At 36.3% G+C, this 18,220-nt stretch overlaps 2 protein-coding genes across 2 annotated transcripts in view; one reads left to right on the top strand and one right to left on the bottom strand.

The window, feature by feature from the left end:
* Window positions 1–1,645: 1,645 nt before the first annotated feature.
* Window positions 1,646–6,631, top strand: LOC137408492 (cilia- and flagella-associated protein 107-like). The gene is made up of 5 exons (XM_068095037.1): window positions 1,646–1,833; window positions 3,470–3,581; window positions 4,236–4,418; window positions 5,276–5,377; window positions 5,969–6,631. The coding sequence occupies exons 1-5, from the start codon at window positions 1,708–1,710 to the stop codon at window positions 6,142–6,144; spliced, it is 699 nt and encodes a 232-aa protein (XP_067951138.1). The 5' UTR covers window positions 1,646–1,707; the 3' UTR covers window positions 6,145–6,631.
* A 1,849-nt stretch (window positions 6,632–8,480) lies between these two features.
* LOC137408243 (USP6 N-terminal-like protein) overlaps window positions 8,481–18,220 on the bottom strand; it is a 51,712-nt gene continuing 41,972 nt past the window's right edge. The window contains exons 12-13 of the mRNA XM_068094671.1: window positions 15,745–15,903; window positions 8,481–10,451 (exon numbers count right to left, since the gene is read on the bottom strand). Coding sequence (XP_067950772.1) covers window positions 9,036–10,451; window positions 15,745–15,903 — 1,575 coding nt within the window. The 3' untranslated portion in view covers window positions 8,481–9,035. The remainder of the gene's footprint in view (window positions 10,452–15,744; window positions 15,904–18,220) is intronic.

Here is an 18,220-nt window from a genome sequence, read left to right as displayed (position 1 = left end):
GTCGTAATCCGATCACGTGACCCAATACTTCGCAAATAATTTTTGCAGCACTTTTCGATTATCACAGGTAACCAACAGGCTCGTCATGATTACCAGAAAATGATATGTACTCCTTCGAGCTAAGGTTAAAAAGTTTAACGATTTTTTACAGTAAGTTATAAGATATCAGTGCTAAAAGTGACAGCATTACAATGACGATAAAACAGACGCGTAAGAACAATAGACATGGTTTTATTGAATGCATGAAGTATATGTGAAAATATTTCGACGAATGAGGTTGCATGAAAGTGTAAACAGAAACCATCCTGTAACAACTACGTCCCATTTGAACCGTTTTGGAAAGCGAGTCCAAACTACGGCGGTCTCGTGTGGTGTGATTAACTGTTCGCTTTTTAGCTTTTAAAAGCTTGTAATCACATTTCCATATATTTTGCACCTACGACACAACAGAGTAAGACATGGTGAATCTTATGATACCAAATAACTGTAATGTGAATTTTGTTGCAAATCAACCTTTAAGTTACTCAAACTCATTAGGTGAAGAAACATATCCAATAGCAACTACCATTACCTGCCACCGTTTATAAGGTGAGCAAATGTGTAGCAAATAAAGTAAGAAATGTTTTTCAACAATATGTTTTAGCTGTCTCAAGCTTTCGAATAACTAAATTATGCATTGGCTGGACACACACAGAAATGAACAAATATCACCATTTAAAAGTTAGAATGGTAGATGTTGTATATCTTGGTTAAAACTAATTTTTCTAAGAAAAGATTTTTCATACTAAGATTTCAACTAAACTTTCAAAACTAAAATTTCTATGTTGTTTCATGCTTGGCGCTCATCAGGCTCATCTTACTCTGAGTGCCAAGAGTGAAACAACCCTGTAGCTGCTGCAAGAAACTTTAGTCCAAAAATTGTGTAGTTGATATATATATATATATATATATGTATATATGTAATATGTATATATGTAATATGATATATATAATATTATATATATAATATGATGTATTTAGCATATATTATAACATGATATATAGGCCTAGAATATACATTATATATAATATGATACATGTAATATGCTATATATATAGCATATATTATATTATAATATGATATGTATAATATATATATAATATGACATATAACATGATATATATAGCATATATTATATTTTAATATGATATGTATAATATATATATAATATGACATATAACATGAGATATATAGCATATATTATAATATGATATATATAATATGATATATAATATATATAATATGATGTATTAAAAACGTAAAAGCCTGAAGCATAACAAGGTCAAATGCACAGAGTAAGACGAAACTGAACACTAGTGTAAGACAACTACTAGTAGACCGTTATCAGCTGATTAGCCCTTATGTTAGCATTTGAAAGGCTACGCAGCTCCGCATGACAGATTGTTATCAATCACACAGTCAGATCTAGTATAGCCAACACAATAGTAGCCATTTCCTTTCATGCTTTTCATCGATTCAATCAATAGCGTGATAAAGGCGGTACTTGAGGCTAACCGTCTAGCCTTCCGCAACGACATGAAATATCTTCCCAGGCTATCGGTTGCCAAGGGACCATCCTCACAAACCTTGCCGCATATCAGTGAAGTTTATTTGTGCTTTGTGCTCAGCAATAAAGAGGCTTCAGACCAACTAAATAGGCTAGAAAAATGGCAAGTTTACCTCAGATTGGGGCCATGAATGACCCCCAAAAATGGGGCTTGCCCGGCTGGAGAATAGAACAGAGATACGATCCAAAGGTTCTTATTGGAAACTGGCATGAGGAAAGGGGAAGGGTGAGTCTCCCTTATCTTTTAGGAGATGGTTGTTTGTCACAATTGTTTGTATAAATCAGTAGCAACTAGCAGCATCTAGTAGCTAACAGTAAAGTATACCTAATAACAGTGCCTAGTAATTGCTAACTAATCACTATGAATGACTACTTGTACTGACAATCAGGACCTACTAACTAACTTTTATTATAATAAAAACCATGTCCATCCGTTTGAATTAACGTTAAGAGCATTAGGGACAAAAAAAGATTGCACTGCAGGAGAATCGAACTCAGTTATTCCACTTGGCACTCAAGCACACTACCATCTGCACCACTCCACCACCTTGGTTATTACAAAGTAACTGTCCGTATAGTTATTAGACCTGATGGTCCCTCACAGTGCACGAGATTGTCAATGTACTAGTACTGACTAATAGTAGCCAATACTAACAAAACAGGCGCATAAGTGACTTGGAAAACAAACTAGCAAAGATACTGACTCCATATTAATGCTGTCGCAAGCTGTCTACTCTTAGTCCATGACCAGTTATTGTACAAAACATCAGGACTATTTCATTAATGAATAATGCACACAGCAATGCATGTTCAGAAATACGATTGGGCCACATTTGAGTTAATCCGAATTTGAGCTCAAATTCTTTAGCGATGAGCTTTTGGGAAATTCATGAATGATTGAGCGCAGGACCCAATTAGTAGTAGGAGTTGTTCTCTCAAGTATTATTGAATTTATTTTAAGCAAGGTTCTACAAAACACAGTAAATACAGGCGAGATGCTGGAGCGCTGTAATACCGATTGTATAAAACACAGTAAATACAGGCGAGATGCTGGAGCGCTGTAATACCGATTGTATAAAACACAGTAAATACAGGCGAGATGCTGGAGCGCTGTAATACCGATTGTATAAAACACAGTAAATACAGGCGAGATGCTGGAGCGCTGTAATACCGATTGTATAAAACACAGTAAATACAGGTGAGATGCTGGACCGCTGTAATACCGATTGTATAAAACCTGTAACTAGCCTAGTTGATAGGCAGCTGCACAGAAATAACAATAAAAAAGTTGTTTGTCATTGACCTGTCCTGCTGCCTGTGCGCAAGGACCCTAGATAATAGAAGACTATCTACTGAGAAAATTACCTTCAAGATAAATCAAATGTTCTATTTTCAATCTTATTTAAAAACAACACATATTTTTTAAGCTTTTCCACACAGCATTTGATGCCATACAAGTAAAAAATTATAACTATGGCTTAATGTTTGGTATCATGTAATGAGCCAGGTGGTCAGATTTTAATGTGTGACATCACGTCTAATGCGGCCATCGACTTTTAGAAAATTAAATTGTAAAATTTGCATAATTTGCATGGCCTTATCATAATATTTTGAGGTTTGACTAAATACTTTGATTTAGAAAATTTTGCTTAGAAATGATAGTGCCGGCATGCATTTGGCACAGCTTCTTAAAAAAAATTTAATGTAATTTAACTAGTAGCAACCAAACCCTAGCAACAAAGTTTTGTTGTCTGCGGTTATATTTTTGGTTACATCCATGGTATATCTATGGTTTTTGATCAAATCTAACTGATTTCACAAATTTTATGATGTTTAAATCTCGCCATCAAAATCTTGCACAGTTTGAAAGAACAACACAAAAGCACAACTCCACACAGAGAAGAGATTTCAAGTTTTATCCCAACGCACGACCAGATGTTGAAGTCAGAAGAAATGCCTTCCTAACCAATAAAGGTAAATGAAATGGCATAACAAGTTCAGTCATCGGGTGCCAAATCGACTACAAACATGCAGATGTATATATACATCTGTATGTATACAGATGTATATATACATCTGTATACATATATAGGGCCTATGCTAGTCAAATGCCCTATATATATATATACCATAACAATAAGGCACAACATACTATATATAATAACCAAATGTCTGGTGTTGCATGGGTAATGGAATAATTACTTAATGAATTTGAGTAATTTACTTGGAAAGCTAGATCTTTACTAAAATCTATACTTGAACATTATTGCGTTTTAGACCAGCTTAACAATCGTTACACGTAACTGTCAACATTGCTAGTTATTAACCTCAAGCAATCTTAACCAATGTAATGACTATTTGCCCAAGGAATCCATTGTATTCCATGTAGCTTTATATTTAAGTTCGCTGCCTCTAGATCTGGAGGTCCCGAGATCAAATCCAGTGCTGCGGGGATTTTTCATTGCTGAATTTTAACTGCTATAACTGGACACAGAGTTTAACAAAAAGACAAACACTGAGATTTACATACAACTACAAGATGCATACATATAGATCACAAATTATATTTTAAGAGCAGCATGCGGTGTGTAAAACAAAAACAAGCAAATATTGTGTGATATATTTAAGGACTTTCAAAGGAGATGGTCTTTGGACACCACGGCGAGGCCTACAGCAATAATATGATTACAATTTACGATGAGTACTACAACAAAAGAGATAGACCAGGTCGACAAGCTTTCCCTCCTGTCAGATCCTGGGATGCCAAAACCATGACATGGGTTCCTGAAAAAATTGATTATCCACTACAAGGTGAGAGCTTAGTCAATCTCTAGAACATATTATAACATAAGGTCTAGACATAAATTGGCTGTTTCAGAAACCCAACGCAGAAGATTGCGGCTAACAAAATAAAATACTGCATTTAATTAAAAAACCTTAAATAATTTACTATATATGTCAAACTGTAATTTTATTGTGACTGACTAAAAGAATTTTAATGAGATTTAAACTAATTAAAAATTTTATTAGGTGAATTAATTGAGAAGTTTAAAAAACAAAAAGGAGACAAAGTAATTAAATAAATTGCAAGTAGTAGTATGCGTATAAAGCATGACTAACACGCCACTTAGCTATATGTATCTGGCGTGTACAAAAAGCACGACTAACACGTCACACAGCTATACGTATCTGATTACACGCATGACTAAGACGCTACTCAGCTATCTGTATTTAATGTATAGAAAAAAACATGATGAACATACAAATCGGCTACATGTATCTGATGTTTAAAAAAAGTACGACTAATGAATCATTTGACTACGTGTATCTAGTGTTGATGAAAAGCATGACTAACACATCATTTAGCTATTTGTAGCTGTTATTTATAAAAGGGATAAATAACTCAGCATTGAACTTTCTGTAGCTGATATTTCAAAATTGAGCAACTAACACGCCATTATATTTCTGCTCCTTATACTATCATAGTATCATGGACTAAATATTTACATGATCAGTCTACGTACACTGATTCATGGCAAAAACATTAAAAAATGAACCAAGCTGAGAAAGCAGCAAAACATGGTTTTTAATCTTGACAAGCCAATTGGATTCATTTTCATGTAAGCAGATATTTATAAATTATTTAGTCCCATGCCATCACATTGCAGGAGAAGCTACGAATTGGGGTTTAAAAGAAGCTGTTGCAGAAAAGCAAGCAAGGCTAGAGAAAGAGAAGACCATATCAGATTACACTTCCACCTACCAGTTAGGTGAGAGAATAACTCCATAATCGCAGTCTTACAGGTGGAGATGATCATAAATAATTTAACAGTGCGATCTGGAATGTTAGAAATTTTTTATGAAATGCAAAAACTTGATCCACCAATAATGATTGTGGTATAACTGTGGATAGCTGAACATCAAATTGGAAGTTCTCAAGCTAATAATGATGTCAAAACTTTTATAATTCGGTGTACAAATTAATAATTACAAATATGGCACTTTGTTCTTATGTGTGTCTGTTAGTCTTCGTAAGCGCATAGCGTTTATGAAAACTAACAGACACATGTTAATCCACATGTGGACTAACATGTTAGTCTACGTGTTTCCGGTATGTTTCCACATGTTTTAGCTGATTTCATCTAAACTTCACACACACATGCTCCATGCTTTACCTTGTTTGCTAAAACATTTGGGTTCAAAACTCCGGCAAGTTCCAGAGAATCAACCTAATGATCATTTCACCTCACTCCACAAATTGGCTTTACAATATGCAAAATATCAAATATTAGAAAAAGTATAAATGAATGAGCACTTTCAATGAAGACATCTATATGTAAAGATTGATTTCTTTTGGTCAGGATACACAGAAAAGCCTCTAGATATGCAGACGTCTCGCTATGCCACTGCAAGAAGTCAGTCTACAAAACTACTTCCTGTCAATAGAACTAACAAGAACTTCAACTTGAGAAGTGTTACCATGGTCAACCCTCAAATGCCTCAAAGCCTTCAGGTTCCACGACCCTATGTCATTTGAAGTATAAGTTGAACCTTAAAATGAATTCTAGCAAAGAGTATCAGAAATATGCACTAGCAAATATTTCAGATAAACGGAATGACCTTTGACCTAATAGAAGAATGACTTATTTGCTGCCTTAGTTCCACTAAAATATTAAAATTTGTATATTTAACTAATCTGAATTTTCATCTTTTAGAAGAACATCCCCTTTTTTCTGTTTCCAGTTTAAACAATTTGCACTGCGAAGTGCTTTTTATAGCCACTTGTTTGCGCTTTTCATATGTATTTGCTCAACTATGAGAAATATCTTTGCCTTATCATGGGCGCATAACTCCATACTGCTGCACATACATGCCTTAGCTCTTAATACCAAGGAAGGGGATGTTTGAAGAGCGATGCAATGAATACACTTTTGCTCAATGTATATGTCTAGCAACTTTAGTCCTTTTTCTAATAACATAGTATTACTTGATTATATAGTAGAAATAAATATATTATAATGGTAGAGTTTAATTTAAGATATTTTTACAATATCAAAGATTTATGTAAAATGAAAACAAGACTGGAATTCCATCGGGAGTTGCATAAATGACAAAGCAATACTTTTTGCAAAGGATTGGTTTGCAAATCATAGAAAACTATGAAACTACCTCCTACACAGTTATAATAGCCTGGGCGTCAGCTAAATAAGGCACCCGCATGCAATCATCCCACCAATTGAGTTTAAAAAATTAATTTTTAGGTATTGAGTCTCTCCAACACAAATCATAGCTTATAATACCTTAATAGAATTTAATATATACGTTCACAAACTCCTTTGTAGTTCTTCTCCATCAAACTATGACTTTCAACAATACCGAAGAAAAGTGGCCATTGTATTTTAAATTCTGCAAAGTACCTGGTTAAGTCGTTTCATTTGGTTTCCTGCAAAACAAATCAATAATCTATTTACCTTGTTGACTGATGAACCGCATACAGTCTGTCTGGTTCATGCCAGGTGCCCTTTGAACTCCATTCAATTTGTGTTGCTTTGTCTTCAGGAGGTCATGCTCAGACCAGCCCTGGCCTTTTTTGCTACAACCTAGTTTTTGAAATAATGGACAACAACTAAGTTGGGTAGGGTTTGCTGACACTATCAGTCACAAATCACTAAATAGGCGTGTAGAAAATAACTCCGAATTTACCAATATGTTTATCGCCTGTTCTATTCTATGATAGATGTTTTTTGACATTTTTCATGGGTACAGGCCATGAGTACACATAGAAAATCCAAAATTGCCTCAATATAGAACTTTGTCTTGATACTTATGTTTCTGTGTTCGTTATAGTTTTCGCCAATTCTTGTAATTATTCAAACCAACATTATCGAAATATTTGAGTAATACACTCTTCACAGTCCGGGCTCAGACCTGATGCCCATTATTTGGGATTATGGAACAAACTAGAGTCACACTCTATCTATAGTCTCACACTTAGCGCCACTATCAAAGTTTTTTCTTGAAAGTCTTGTATCAATGATTTGGGTAGTACTTGCGTGGATATAAGCTCGTTTACCAATCTTGCTGAATAAAACAGAAACGATATTGCACAGAAAATCTCAGAAATATTAATGTAGTTGACATTCATTTTCACATATGAAAAATGATAAGTTTTACAACACAACCTGGCGACTAAAACAGCTATATATCATTAATATTAAAAAGTTCAGAATTTATGTAAATCAACATTGTTTAACAAACTTCGTTGAGATGGTCCCTGTACTATCTGATTGCATATTGTAATGTTATAACCTGGAAGGCAAATACAGATAATGTAAGTCAGTTTCCATGTAAAATGATACCATGGACAACACCAACACATGCATAAACCCAGTGAACATTAAAACCCTCTTAAAAGCCATTAAACAGACCAACGTATATAATAGACTCCAACAATGTCAAGGATGAACAAGTGTGAAAGTATACATACTAGCTTGAGGTTGGCGGAGCAATCTGTAGAATATAGCTTAGTTTCCCATTGATGTTGGTAGTGATTGCAGTTGCTTATTTTGCAGAAAATATCTAGGAACCACGCAATACATTATAAAATCCAGTAAAATAATGTTTCATAATATTCATTAGAATAGAACAAATTTAACCAATAAATTTATACCAACTGTTTGGTATAATTTGGTCTTGATTATACCACAATAATTTAAAGAGCCAATGTACCATCAAATTAGTACTTCAAATTCTCTCTTCTTTGCCATGACAAACAACGAAAATTCTTTTTTCGTAATCGATTTTCCTAAATACTAACGATAGAGCATCTTTATACAAGAATACAAAGGTGTCGGTAGGGAAATGTTGGCAAAAGAATACCAACAACTTTTATTTATTTCACACAAATATAGACAATTGAGCACATCATCTAATTACTAGAAAAAAATTAAATATATTTGTAGCAATCTAGTATCTAGAATTTTGACTGTATAGTACACATTATATCTAGCAAAAATAACATTTAAAACAGCACTAGTGTTTAATATACCAATATTTACCCGGTGCTTTGCCAAAAACACTAGTACAATTTAAGAGTTGCTTACTCCTGAAACAGTTCTCCATATTGCACTACTGGACTGTTACGGGTAATGATTCTGTAATTCAGCAGTGCAAAAAACTCATTCTAAGATATATCTGATACGAGTGAACAAATGAGTACCAATGAAAATGTTCACGCGTGACTGCCACACAATGGAAGCACCAATATTATGTTTTTTTTTGTCAAAGAGTTGAAAAATGAACAACCGGCAGCCTGCCTCTGTCAATTATTTATAAAGTGTGCAAGTGATATTTGTATCTAAATAATTAATGTAGCAAGGGAGACAACACCTAAATATTTCAGTGTATCGAATGAGAGATTGCTAGACACTACAGTAATACAGGATGCTGGGAGCTATCATCCTCATTGAAGTCATAACGAGCAGGACCTCTGCTATTAGGCTGCTTATTTTGATCGCTGACTATGTAAAATGTTCGATGAGTCGTCGGCAATGTCTGATGATGAGAACTATTAGCTATAACATAAGGCCTGGTGTCACCCTGAGAATTGTCAAATGTTTGATTAGATGGCGATGTTGGACTCGCTACACCACGTTTAGGGATTTCTCGCTTATCACGCCCTCCGAATGTATGAAATCCATGTGGCCTTTTAGCGGGAGACGGTTGATGAGCATGCTGATAAAAATGCTCACTTTTGCTACTAGCCATCTGTCGTCGCGGAGGGGAGGGTACTTTGGTTACTCGTTGTTGGGGACTCGGTGGAGCAACCATATGCAGACCAACGGTGTGTTGGGTAACGGGTTCAGGGGTGCGATGATGTCGCACATTAGAGTTACTTTTGACAGGGATGTTACTTCGAGGCACAGGAAATGGACGCGTAGTTGGAGCGGGTGTCGACTTTGGCTGCACAACTGGGAAGCTTGCTGGAATTAACGCGGGCCTCTCTAGCGGCGTAGGAAACCGTGGTGATACTGCACCAGATTGATTGGTAGGCGACAGATGTCTGACAGGTATTCTCACATCGCGTAGAGGCAGCCTGCTAGGGGGCACAACACCAAAACTAGATCTAGCAGCCTCAGCTTCTGGTGACATATGAGTGACCGGTATTTCAGTTTCATTAGAAGATAGCCTACTTCTCGGTCCAGGAGGGGATAAGTTTCGACTACGGAAGCCAGCATTCCTCGTATACATATGTGAGGAGTTGTCCTCAATATCAATCTCTGGTGACCTACTGGCTGACCTTGAACTACGTGTGTGCTCGGCCAAAGTCTGTTTGAGCTCTTCATCAAACATTTGTTTCTCCTTGTGAGTCATTGATGTCCTCGGATTTGCCTCCATCTCATCGTCCTCGGATAAGTCAAGCCGGAGTTCTACCACATCGCTGACCGCACTCTCACTGGAGTGATGAAAAGACACTGGACGACTGCTGCTCTCTACAGAAATGTGCGTCTCTAGCACATAGGCCTGTCTGGTTGGCGATACTAGCTTGGGAGTTATTGACTGCGCAGAAGTTCGATTCCCACCAGCTGGTGACACAGAGCAGACGTTAACGACCTGGTCTCCATTTGTAGGAGAGATAGCAGCGCTAAGCTGACTGTTCGTTGAAAGGCTGCGAGCGGCATCATTTGACGGGGTAGCAGCATCATAGTCTATGGGAGGAAGGACTAGCACGGGTTCTCCGCCATGCGGGTGATTGTCATAGAGGCTGCGAAAGCTGTCATTAGATACGAGATGCTTTGGCACTTTCTTGTTACGTAGTTTCACTGAGCCAAAATTGCCGTTTATCTACAGAGTAAGGAGCAAGTAAGTAAAAATTCTCCATTCAAACTTCTCCCAATGCAAGTTAAATCAAGATATAGTCAGATGAAACATTTACAAGTAGTAGCACGATATGCCTTGGCAAACAACAACAGAATAAATACAGCAAACCAGCTTTGAAGAAATCGCCACTCGTAGCAAGATCAAGATGATTCCGAGAGGCAAAAATCTTTTAGCGCATTTGAAACAGCTCTTTGGGCAAACAGCTTGTGAAAAGATCACAAAATATTTATAGCAGGTAAGGAGCTTAAATGCGATCATGCGGTCTTAGCTTGTTCAGCCCGTAGGTGAGAGGTATTAATTATTACATACAGTGGACCTCTTGCCATACGACATTAGTTCGTTCCAGTGTTGGCTTCGTAAGGGGAAAATATCATTTAGAGTGGTAAAGAAACCCATAGTAGGTATCTACTGCAAACAAACCCCTGGTGAAAACATCAAAATTTTATATACGTACTGTACATATTAAAAATTATTACAAAATAGTATATTAACCTTAGTAACTATAGTTACCTACCGCAACTTTAGTGTATTTATTTAACATTACTATGCAGTATGTACATTACGTACTGTATGGAGCTCTTACCTTCGAGGCGGACTAATAACATGAACTTTTAACTTAACGAAATTTAACTTACTAAACAGACACTTGAAGCTAAGTTTTAGTATGTATTTTACTAAACTTTAATTTTGTCGTCGTCTCAGTTTTTCCACAAGTTTGTGGTTTCATTTTCGTTGTAACTTATAACGAATAACGCTGAACTGACAGAGAGAGCGAGCATCACATCTCTTTCAGTTGTGGGCGTTGTGGGAGAGATTTATACGAATAACATATCGTCATCTTCATTATTTCGATGTATTCAGCACATCGACGAAATTTGAATTTCAAGAGACATTTTTGTTGATGTCGTATGGTGGAAAAACGCCATATGGAGAGGTGGACGAAAAAAACGTGGTCTACATCGTGAGGACCAAAAAACCGTAAAACAGGGACGTCGTAACCCGAGGATGCACCGTACTTGTGAGCGGTTGACAAGATGTATTATAATGACAATGGAAATGAGTGTATTATGCTCACCAGATAAAAACTTGTAAAGAGACATTGTAAGGAGACAAAATGTCCACTTATAACCATTTATAAAAAAGACTTTAGAAAGATTTATTTTGAAGAATACTTTTCTAATTATTTAAAACAACTAAACAAATTTTAGAAAATATTTCAAAGCAATTTCTTTGGTAGCAGTACTTGCATTTGATTGGCCACCACTGGTTACCCAAGTTTCACTAAAGGCGGCATCGAACAAAAATTGAAAAACCTGTTTTTTCCAAAACAAGGCCGATTCAGTACACACCCATATTTGGGCGATTCAAAGGCGTACTTACTACGTGTAGCGATGACTACCATGCTGGTGCTGCTAACGATAAAAACAGCGCTAATTCTATGACCAATAAAAAGCGTTAAAATTTAATTGGAGAAACATTTGAAGCTAGCGAATCATGTTGAAGCTAACAAGCTGAGTTAGAACAACATAAAAACTGGCTAGTACATGATCTGACTGAAATACAACAGACATCCAATTACACCTATCTAGAACAACTGGCCAAAAGAGCGAAAGTGAGACAGCTGCTAGCCAGCAATTATTCACCCCTACTATGCTATTGCTACTGCTAACCAGCCAATAAAAATCTAAAATGAGCAAGGAGGGCAACTCCATAGCCTTAGCAAGAATGTGAGACGCACTCTGTTAAGGGTTATTTAGGGTGTGAGAGACAGGCGGAGACTAGATGGGATTGAGTGATGGGAAATAAGAGTTGTCTGCCCACACAGAAAAATTGGCAATTGTTTTACGCAGTGGGATTAGTAATTGACAATTATATGTTGAAATGGAAATTGCAAAGATAAAAAAATTATGAGCTAATATTATAGAAAAAGGTGTGACCATGTAATATTTTTACTGCTTTTACAAACTCTGAGTAATATTGTAGTATTTGACAATATTTCAAAGTTTCAGCGCGGCTGCCGCCATCAGGTTTTCAAAGAAACAAATATGAATGGCAAACATAAAAATAAGATACAAATTGGGCAGCCCTGTTAACGATAAATGATTCCCACAATAAAAACTCAACATGTACTTGTATTTGAAGATATACAATTTGTGCAATTATCTCCTCCTACCAGGGCAATTTCGATAATTAAGTTATAAATTTAAATGGTAAATCATAGATTACAGCCAATGAGTGAAATTGAGGGAGTGGGATGGAAAGACAGCCACGCAAACACACGCATGCATATGCAATGTTAAAATGTTATTCACACGTCTATAGAGAGAAAAACTTCACACGGTAGAAATTATAGAATTAATCAGAACTGAACAGCAACTCATGAACAGAGTCAAGCGAAGAAGTTGGGTGATTTGCTTGTGAAATTCTTACCAATGCATGTACGCGGTCATTACCTTCTCACGAAATGGTTTTAGTAGCGAATGCTGCAATGTTCTAGAGAGAAAATAGAGAGGAGGCATGCTAACATATGTTTACAGAAGCGGGTAGGTGTACACCAGGTGCCAAGTGTTTCCTCAACCCGCACAGCTATGAGCATACAATTAATGTAGCAGACACAGTTGAACAGACGCTAGTTATATTGTTAGTACATGCAATAGTTCAGCTCAGCTTCCATGGAATGTGGAAACCAAAAACTTTACACGAGTGAAATCCGAGGAGGGCAGTACATACGGAGAGGTTTTTTTGATTTAATGTGTCACAAGGAGTCCAGTACATGATTTCCTCCTCGGATTGAAATACACCAAAACAGCCGATTTCTTCAAAATTAATAGATGCTGGTTTTTCAACTTCCATTGGACTCACAATGGTTTACCGCTAACACCTCTTGGTATTTATTCAAGCCTATTGGACGTGCAATAAGGGATTTTTCTGAAATAATTGTTTTAAGATATTTAAAAATTTCATTTACTTTCAACTCACAAAATGACCCACAGGTACAATGCATTTTTTTCAAACCAATAATTAGTTACATGAGAAGACAACTTCAAAGGTACCTGATAACATCAAGTGGTCCCTGGTAAAGACCACTTAAAGTTCAAGATTGCATGACAATGGATATAAGCTGATCTCAAAAACGGCAGCTCATAAAAAAGCTCGGTTGCTACGTCCAAACGCAGTTCCTTTTCCGATCATCAATGATAACAAGTGACTATCAGGGCTAATTGAATGCGTTCCAGAGTATGATGAAAAACTACCAACCAAATGAATACTTGTTCCTGACTTTCAAATGTTTCCTAAATGTCGCTCAACACTGGCAGATTGACAGAGTTCAATGTTTAATGACTTGATATCAGAAAGAGGAAAAAAGCGCGTTTGAAAATACCAAGACCTGACAGTATCCAATTTGTAGGCGTGAAATTACTATATGACAGCAACATGATAAACAGAAATTCTCTGCTAGCGGACACAAGCAACCCAGCACAATGCTATCAGCTTTTGAATATGTAGCACTCGGTAACTGAAAATGACCAGAGTGTCAAAGCAACTCTGTATGCAGAAGTAAAACCATGCAGGTGGCTGGTTCGTGAGACAATAAGACTGCGAGATGTGACAGAGCGAATTAGAGATGAACTTCAGGCTGAAACGATGTTCATATTTATAAAGAATTGAGTTCGATTCAAATAATATTGCTGCTTCATACCAATTGCTTGCCTATGAAACACCTTATTATTGCCTTTTTGTTAAAGGTTGACTTGCAATAAAATTCACATTACAGTTATTTGATATGAAAAGATTCCCCATGTCTTATTCTGTTGTGTTGTAGGTGCAAAATATGTGGAAATGTGATTACAAGCTTTTAAAAGCTCAAACATGAATAGTTAATCGCAGCCATCATGAAAACGCCATAGATTGGAATCCCTTTCCAAAACGGCTCAAATGGGACGTATTTGTTACAGGATGGTTTCTGTTTACACTTTCATGCAACCTCAATCTTCAAAATATTTTCTCACAAATAAACTTCACGCATTCAATAAAACCATGTCTATTGTCCTTACATGTCTATTTCATTATTATTGTAATGCTGTCACTTTGAGCACTGAAATCTCAAAATCTAGCCAAAAAAAATTGTTTAATTCTTCAACCTTAGCTCGAAGGAGTTCATATCATCCTCTGATAAACATGAGGAGCCTGTTGGTCACCTGTGATGGTCGAAAAGTGCTGCAGAAGTTGGTCGCGTCATTTGACGAAAAATATGGGTCACATGATCAGATAATGATTAAATGATTAGACCAAGCTGAAACAAAACTGTAAAATGGCGAGCATCTATATTTGATAAGGGCTTCTGGGTAGAACCCAAAGTGTTCGTCATAAACTAGTGCTACGAAAAGCATTATTATGAGCCTTTTATTGGCCTTTCAATTTGTGTGATAACATCATGTGTCAAAACAATAACCAAATGGATTGTGTACGCCAGAGAGATAAACTGATTCCGATCTACGGCGGTTTCGTGATGGCGGCGGATTAACTGTTCGTTTTTTAGCTTTCAAGAGCTTGTAATCACATTTTCACATATTTTGAACCTACAACACAGCAGAGTAAGACATGGTGAACCTTTTGATACCAAATAACTATTATGTGAATTTTGTTGCAAGTCAACCTTTAAGCACTTTCACAACTTGTAATATAGGCACTTGTTGACAATTACTTGTTAAAAATTGCTTGTTGATATATTCTTGTTGACATTTGCTTGTTAAAATTGCTCATTGACAACTCCTTGCAAAAATTGCTTGTTGACACATTATTGTTGACAAATATTTATTAAAATTGATCTTTGACAATTACTTGCAGAAATTGCTTGCTGACATATTCTTGTTGACATTTGCTTGTCAAAATGGCTTGTTTACAAATGCTTGCTAAAATTGCTTGATGATAAATTATTTTTGACATTTGCTTGTTAAAATTGCTTACCGACATTTGCTTGTTTAAATAGCCGGTTGGCAACTTCTTGTTATACTCAGTTTGTCCCGAAGAATAGCTCGAGCTCTTTAAAGTGTCCTTGACACTTAAATCTTACTGTCATAGCTCACTGGTTATACGTGTATCATACTCTGATCGGCAATTAATTGTGGATTTTTGCTGCATTGGCTGAATCTTTGCATAATTGTGTAATGGCAAAGCAAGTGCTTCATACCAGGGAATAGTTACACCAATGTTACAACACAAGTGACTCACACATTGGTTAGTAAATATTACCTACCACATCATCATTGAGATGCAGTTGCCCACTTTGCCGTGCGAGCAGTTCCTCTTCAGTCGGGTAGGTGACACAGCCAAACGGCTTCTGAGGCTGTTCCTCTTCTGGATTTCCTGGCGGCGGTACATCCATCCTCGATCGTTTCAGCTCTTCTCTGTTTGGCTAAAATATGTACCAACAACAGTCCCTTGTAAGCAGAGTGGCTCAAAAATCTAGCAAGCAAAAATAAGAAAAAGGAAAGTTTTATCTTTACTATAATAAGAGCTGGGTACGTCCATCCACAACCATGCTAAAAGTGTTAGAAAAAAGATTGCCTCGCGCAGATATCAAACCGAGGGGATCAGATTCAATGGTAAGCATACTACCACTACACCACTTGGTCGCCTCAAGCATACTAGTATTTGGAAAAACAAAAATAGAAAAGAATAAAAGCGATAATGTAGACAATAGCACAAATTCGTTTAAACAGATTGTGGCAATTACTAAAAATGTATCCATTTGTCCTCAAACCATTTAATCCTTCTGCATGAAGTGGGGAGGCAGCTATAACATCCTGAACTTGTCAACAATGTGCACTAACATAACTATTGCTAGAGTTTTCCCATTTTAAACTCAACAAATAAGCAGATGCTTTGATGATTTATTAAAGGTTGACTTGCAATAAAATTCACATTAAAGTTATTTGATATGAAAAGATTCACCATGTCTTACTCTGTTGCGTTGTAGGTGCAAAATATGTGGAAATGTGATAACAAGCTCTTAAAAGCTAAAAAACGAACAGAAAATCGCAGCCACAAGAGACCGCTGTAGTTTGGATTCCCTTTCCAAAACGGCTCAAATGTGATGTAGTTGTGAGAGATGTTTTTTGTTTACACTTTCTTGCAACCTTATTCGTCGAAATATTTTCACAAATATACTTCAGGCATTCAATAAAACTATGTCTATTGTTCTTACACGTCTGTTTTATTGTCATCGTAATGCTGTCACTTTTAGCAGTGATATCTTAGAACTTACCGTAAAAATTCGTTTAATTTTTTAGCCTTAGCTTGAAGGAGTACATATCATTGTCTGATAATCATGACGAGCCCGTTGGTCACTTGTGAGAATCAAAAAGTGCTGCAGAAATTATTTGCGAAGTATTGGGTCACATGATCAGATTACGACTTGCCGATTAGACCAGGCCGAAACAAAACTGTAAAGTAGCGGTAAGTTATAAGATATCACTGCTAAAAGTGACAGCATTACGATGACGATAAAACAGACGCGTAAGAACAATAGACATGGTTTTATTGAATGTGTGAAGTATATTTGTGAAAATATTTCGATGAATAAGGTTGCATGAAAGTGTAAACAGAAACCATCTCTCACAACTACATCACATTTGAGCCGTTTTGGAAAGAGAATCCAATCTACGGCGGTCTTGTGTGGCTGCGATTTTCTGTTCGTTTTTTAGCTTTTAAGAGTTTGTAATCACATTTCCACATATTTGGCACTTACAACACAACAGAGTAAGACATGGTGAATCTTTTGATACCAAATAACTGTAATGTGAATTTTGTTGCAAGTCAACCTTTAAGTTACATTACTGCAAGAGAAGCAGTGATCTACCTGTTACATGCCAGTCACAAAGGTCACCTCTTTTATCAAGTATCAAATCAAATTCCAGCACCGTGATTGGATAATAATAACACCACCACCCAAGGTCGTTTATCAATGCTAACCTATAATGGCAAAAATTCATAAGAAGTCGAGGTTTTCATGTGTGTAAATACGCTACAGAATTTTAAACTAAGAAGGCATGTCAAATTTGGCCACCACTTATTTCTTAGAACATTATTTTTTCTAAACACGCAAAAACTAAGCGGAGATAATGCTATATTTATAGTTGACACCAAGTAAGTCACACGACTCTAAAAAGCAGACAATTCCGACCATTCGTATGCAGGATAGTGATTTTTTAAAGTTTAAGCTTGAGTATCATAATCAATGTAATGACTATTTGCCCAAAGAATTCATTGTATTGCGGGTAGCTTAATGGCTATTTTCGCCGCCTCTAAGTTTGAAGGTCCCGAGATCAAATCCAGCACCGTGCGGAATTTTCATTGGTAGAATTTAATTGCTATAACTGGACACAGGATATAACAAAAAGACAGACACTGTGATTTACAGAGATATACATATCTTATCAGGCTTTCATTCAAACATATAAAACAACTTTAGGCATAAAAATGAATCCACACGAAAGAGTAACCATGCAAAGGAATAATTGGTTACTCTTTGTTATTCTTTATGCTTGTAATAGTCAGTACTGAGGCATCAATTTGACCTTTTGACATAAGTAGTGCATGCTAGCCTTTGCTTTCTCATGACAGAACAAATTTGAGAGCATGAAAAATATCCCTGCATCAATTAACTGGAGTCTCTCTAGCTTTAAAAAAATAAAAACACAACGTAGTGTTAATACTAATATGTTGCTCAA

The sequence above is a fragment of the Watersipora subatra genome, chromosome 11 (assembly GCF_963576615.1).
Source record: "Watersipora subatra chromosome 11, tzWatSuba1.1, whole genome shotgun sequence".
Taxonomy (NCBI): domain Eukaryota; kingdom Metazoa; phylum Bryozoa; class Gymnolaemata; order Cheilostomatida; family Watersiporidae; genus Watersipora; species Watersipora subatra.
This window is presented reverse-complemented; position numbering and strand designations above follow the sequence as displayed.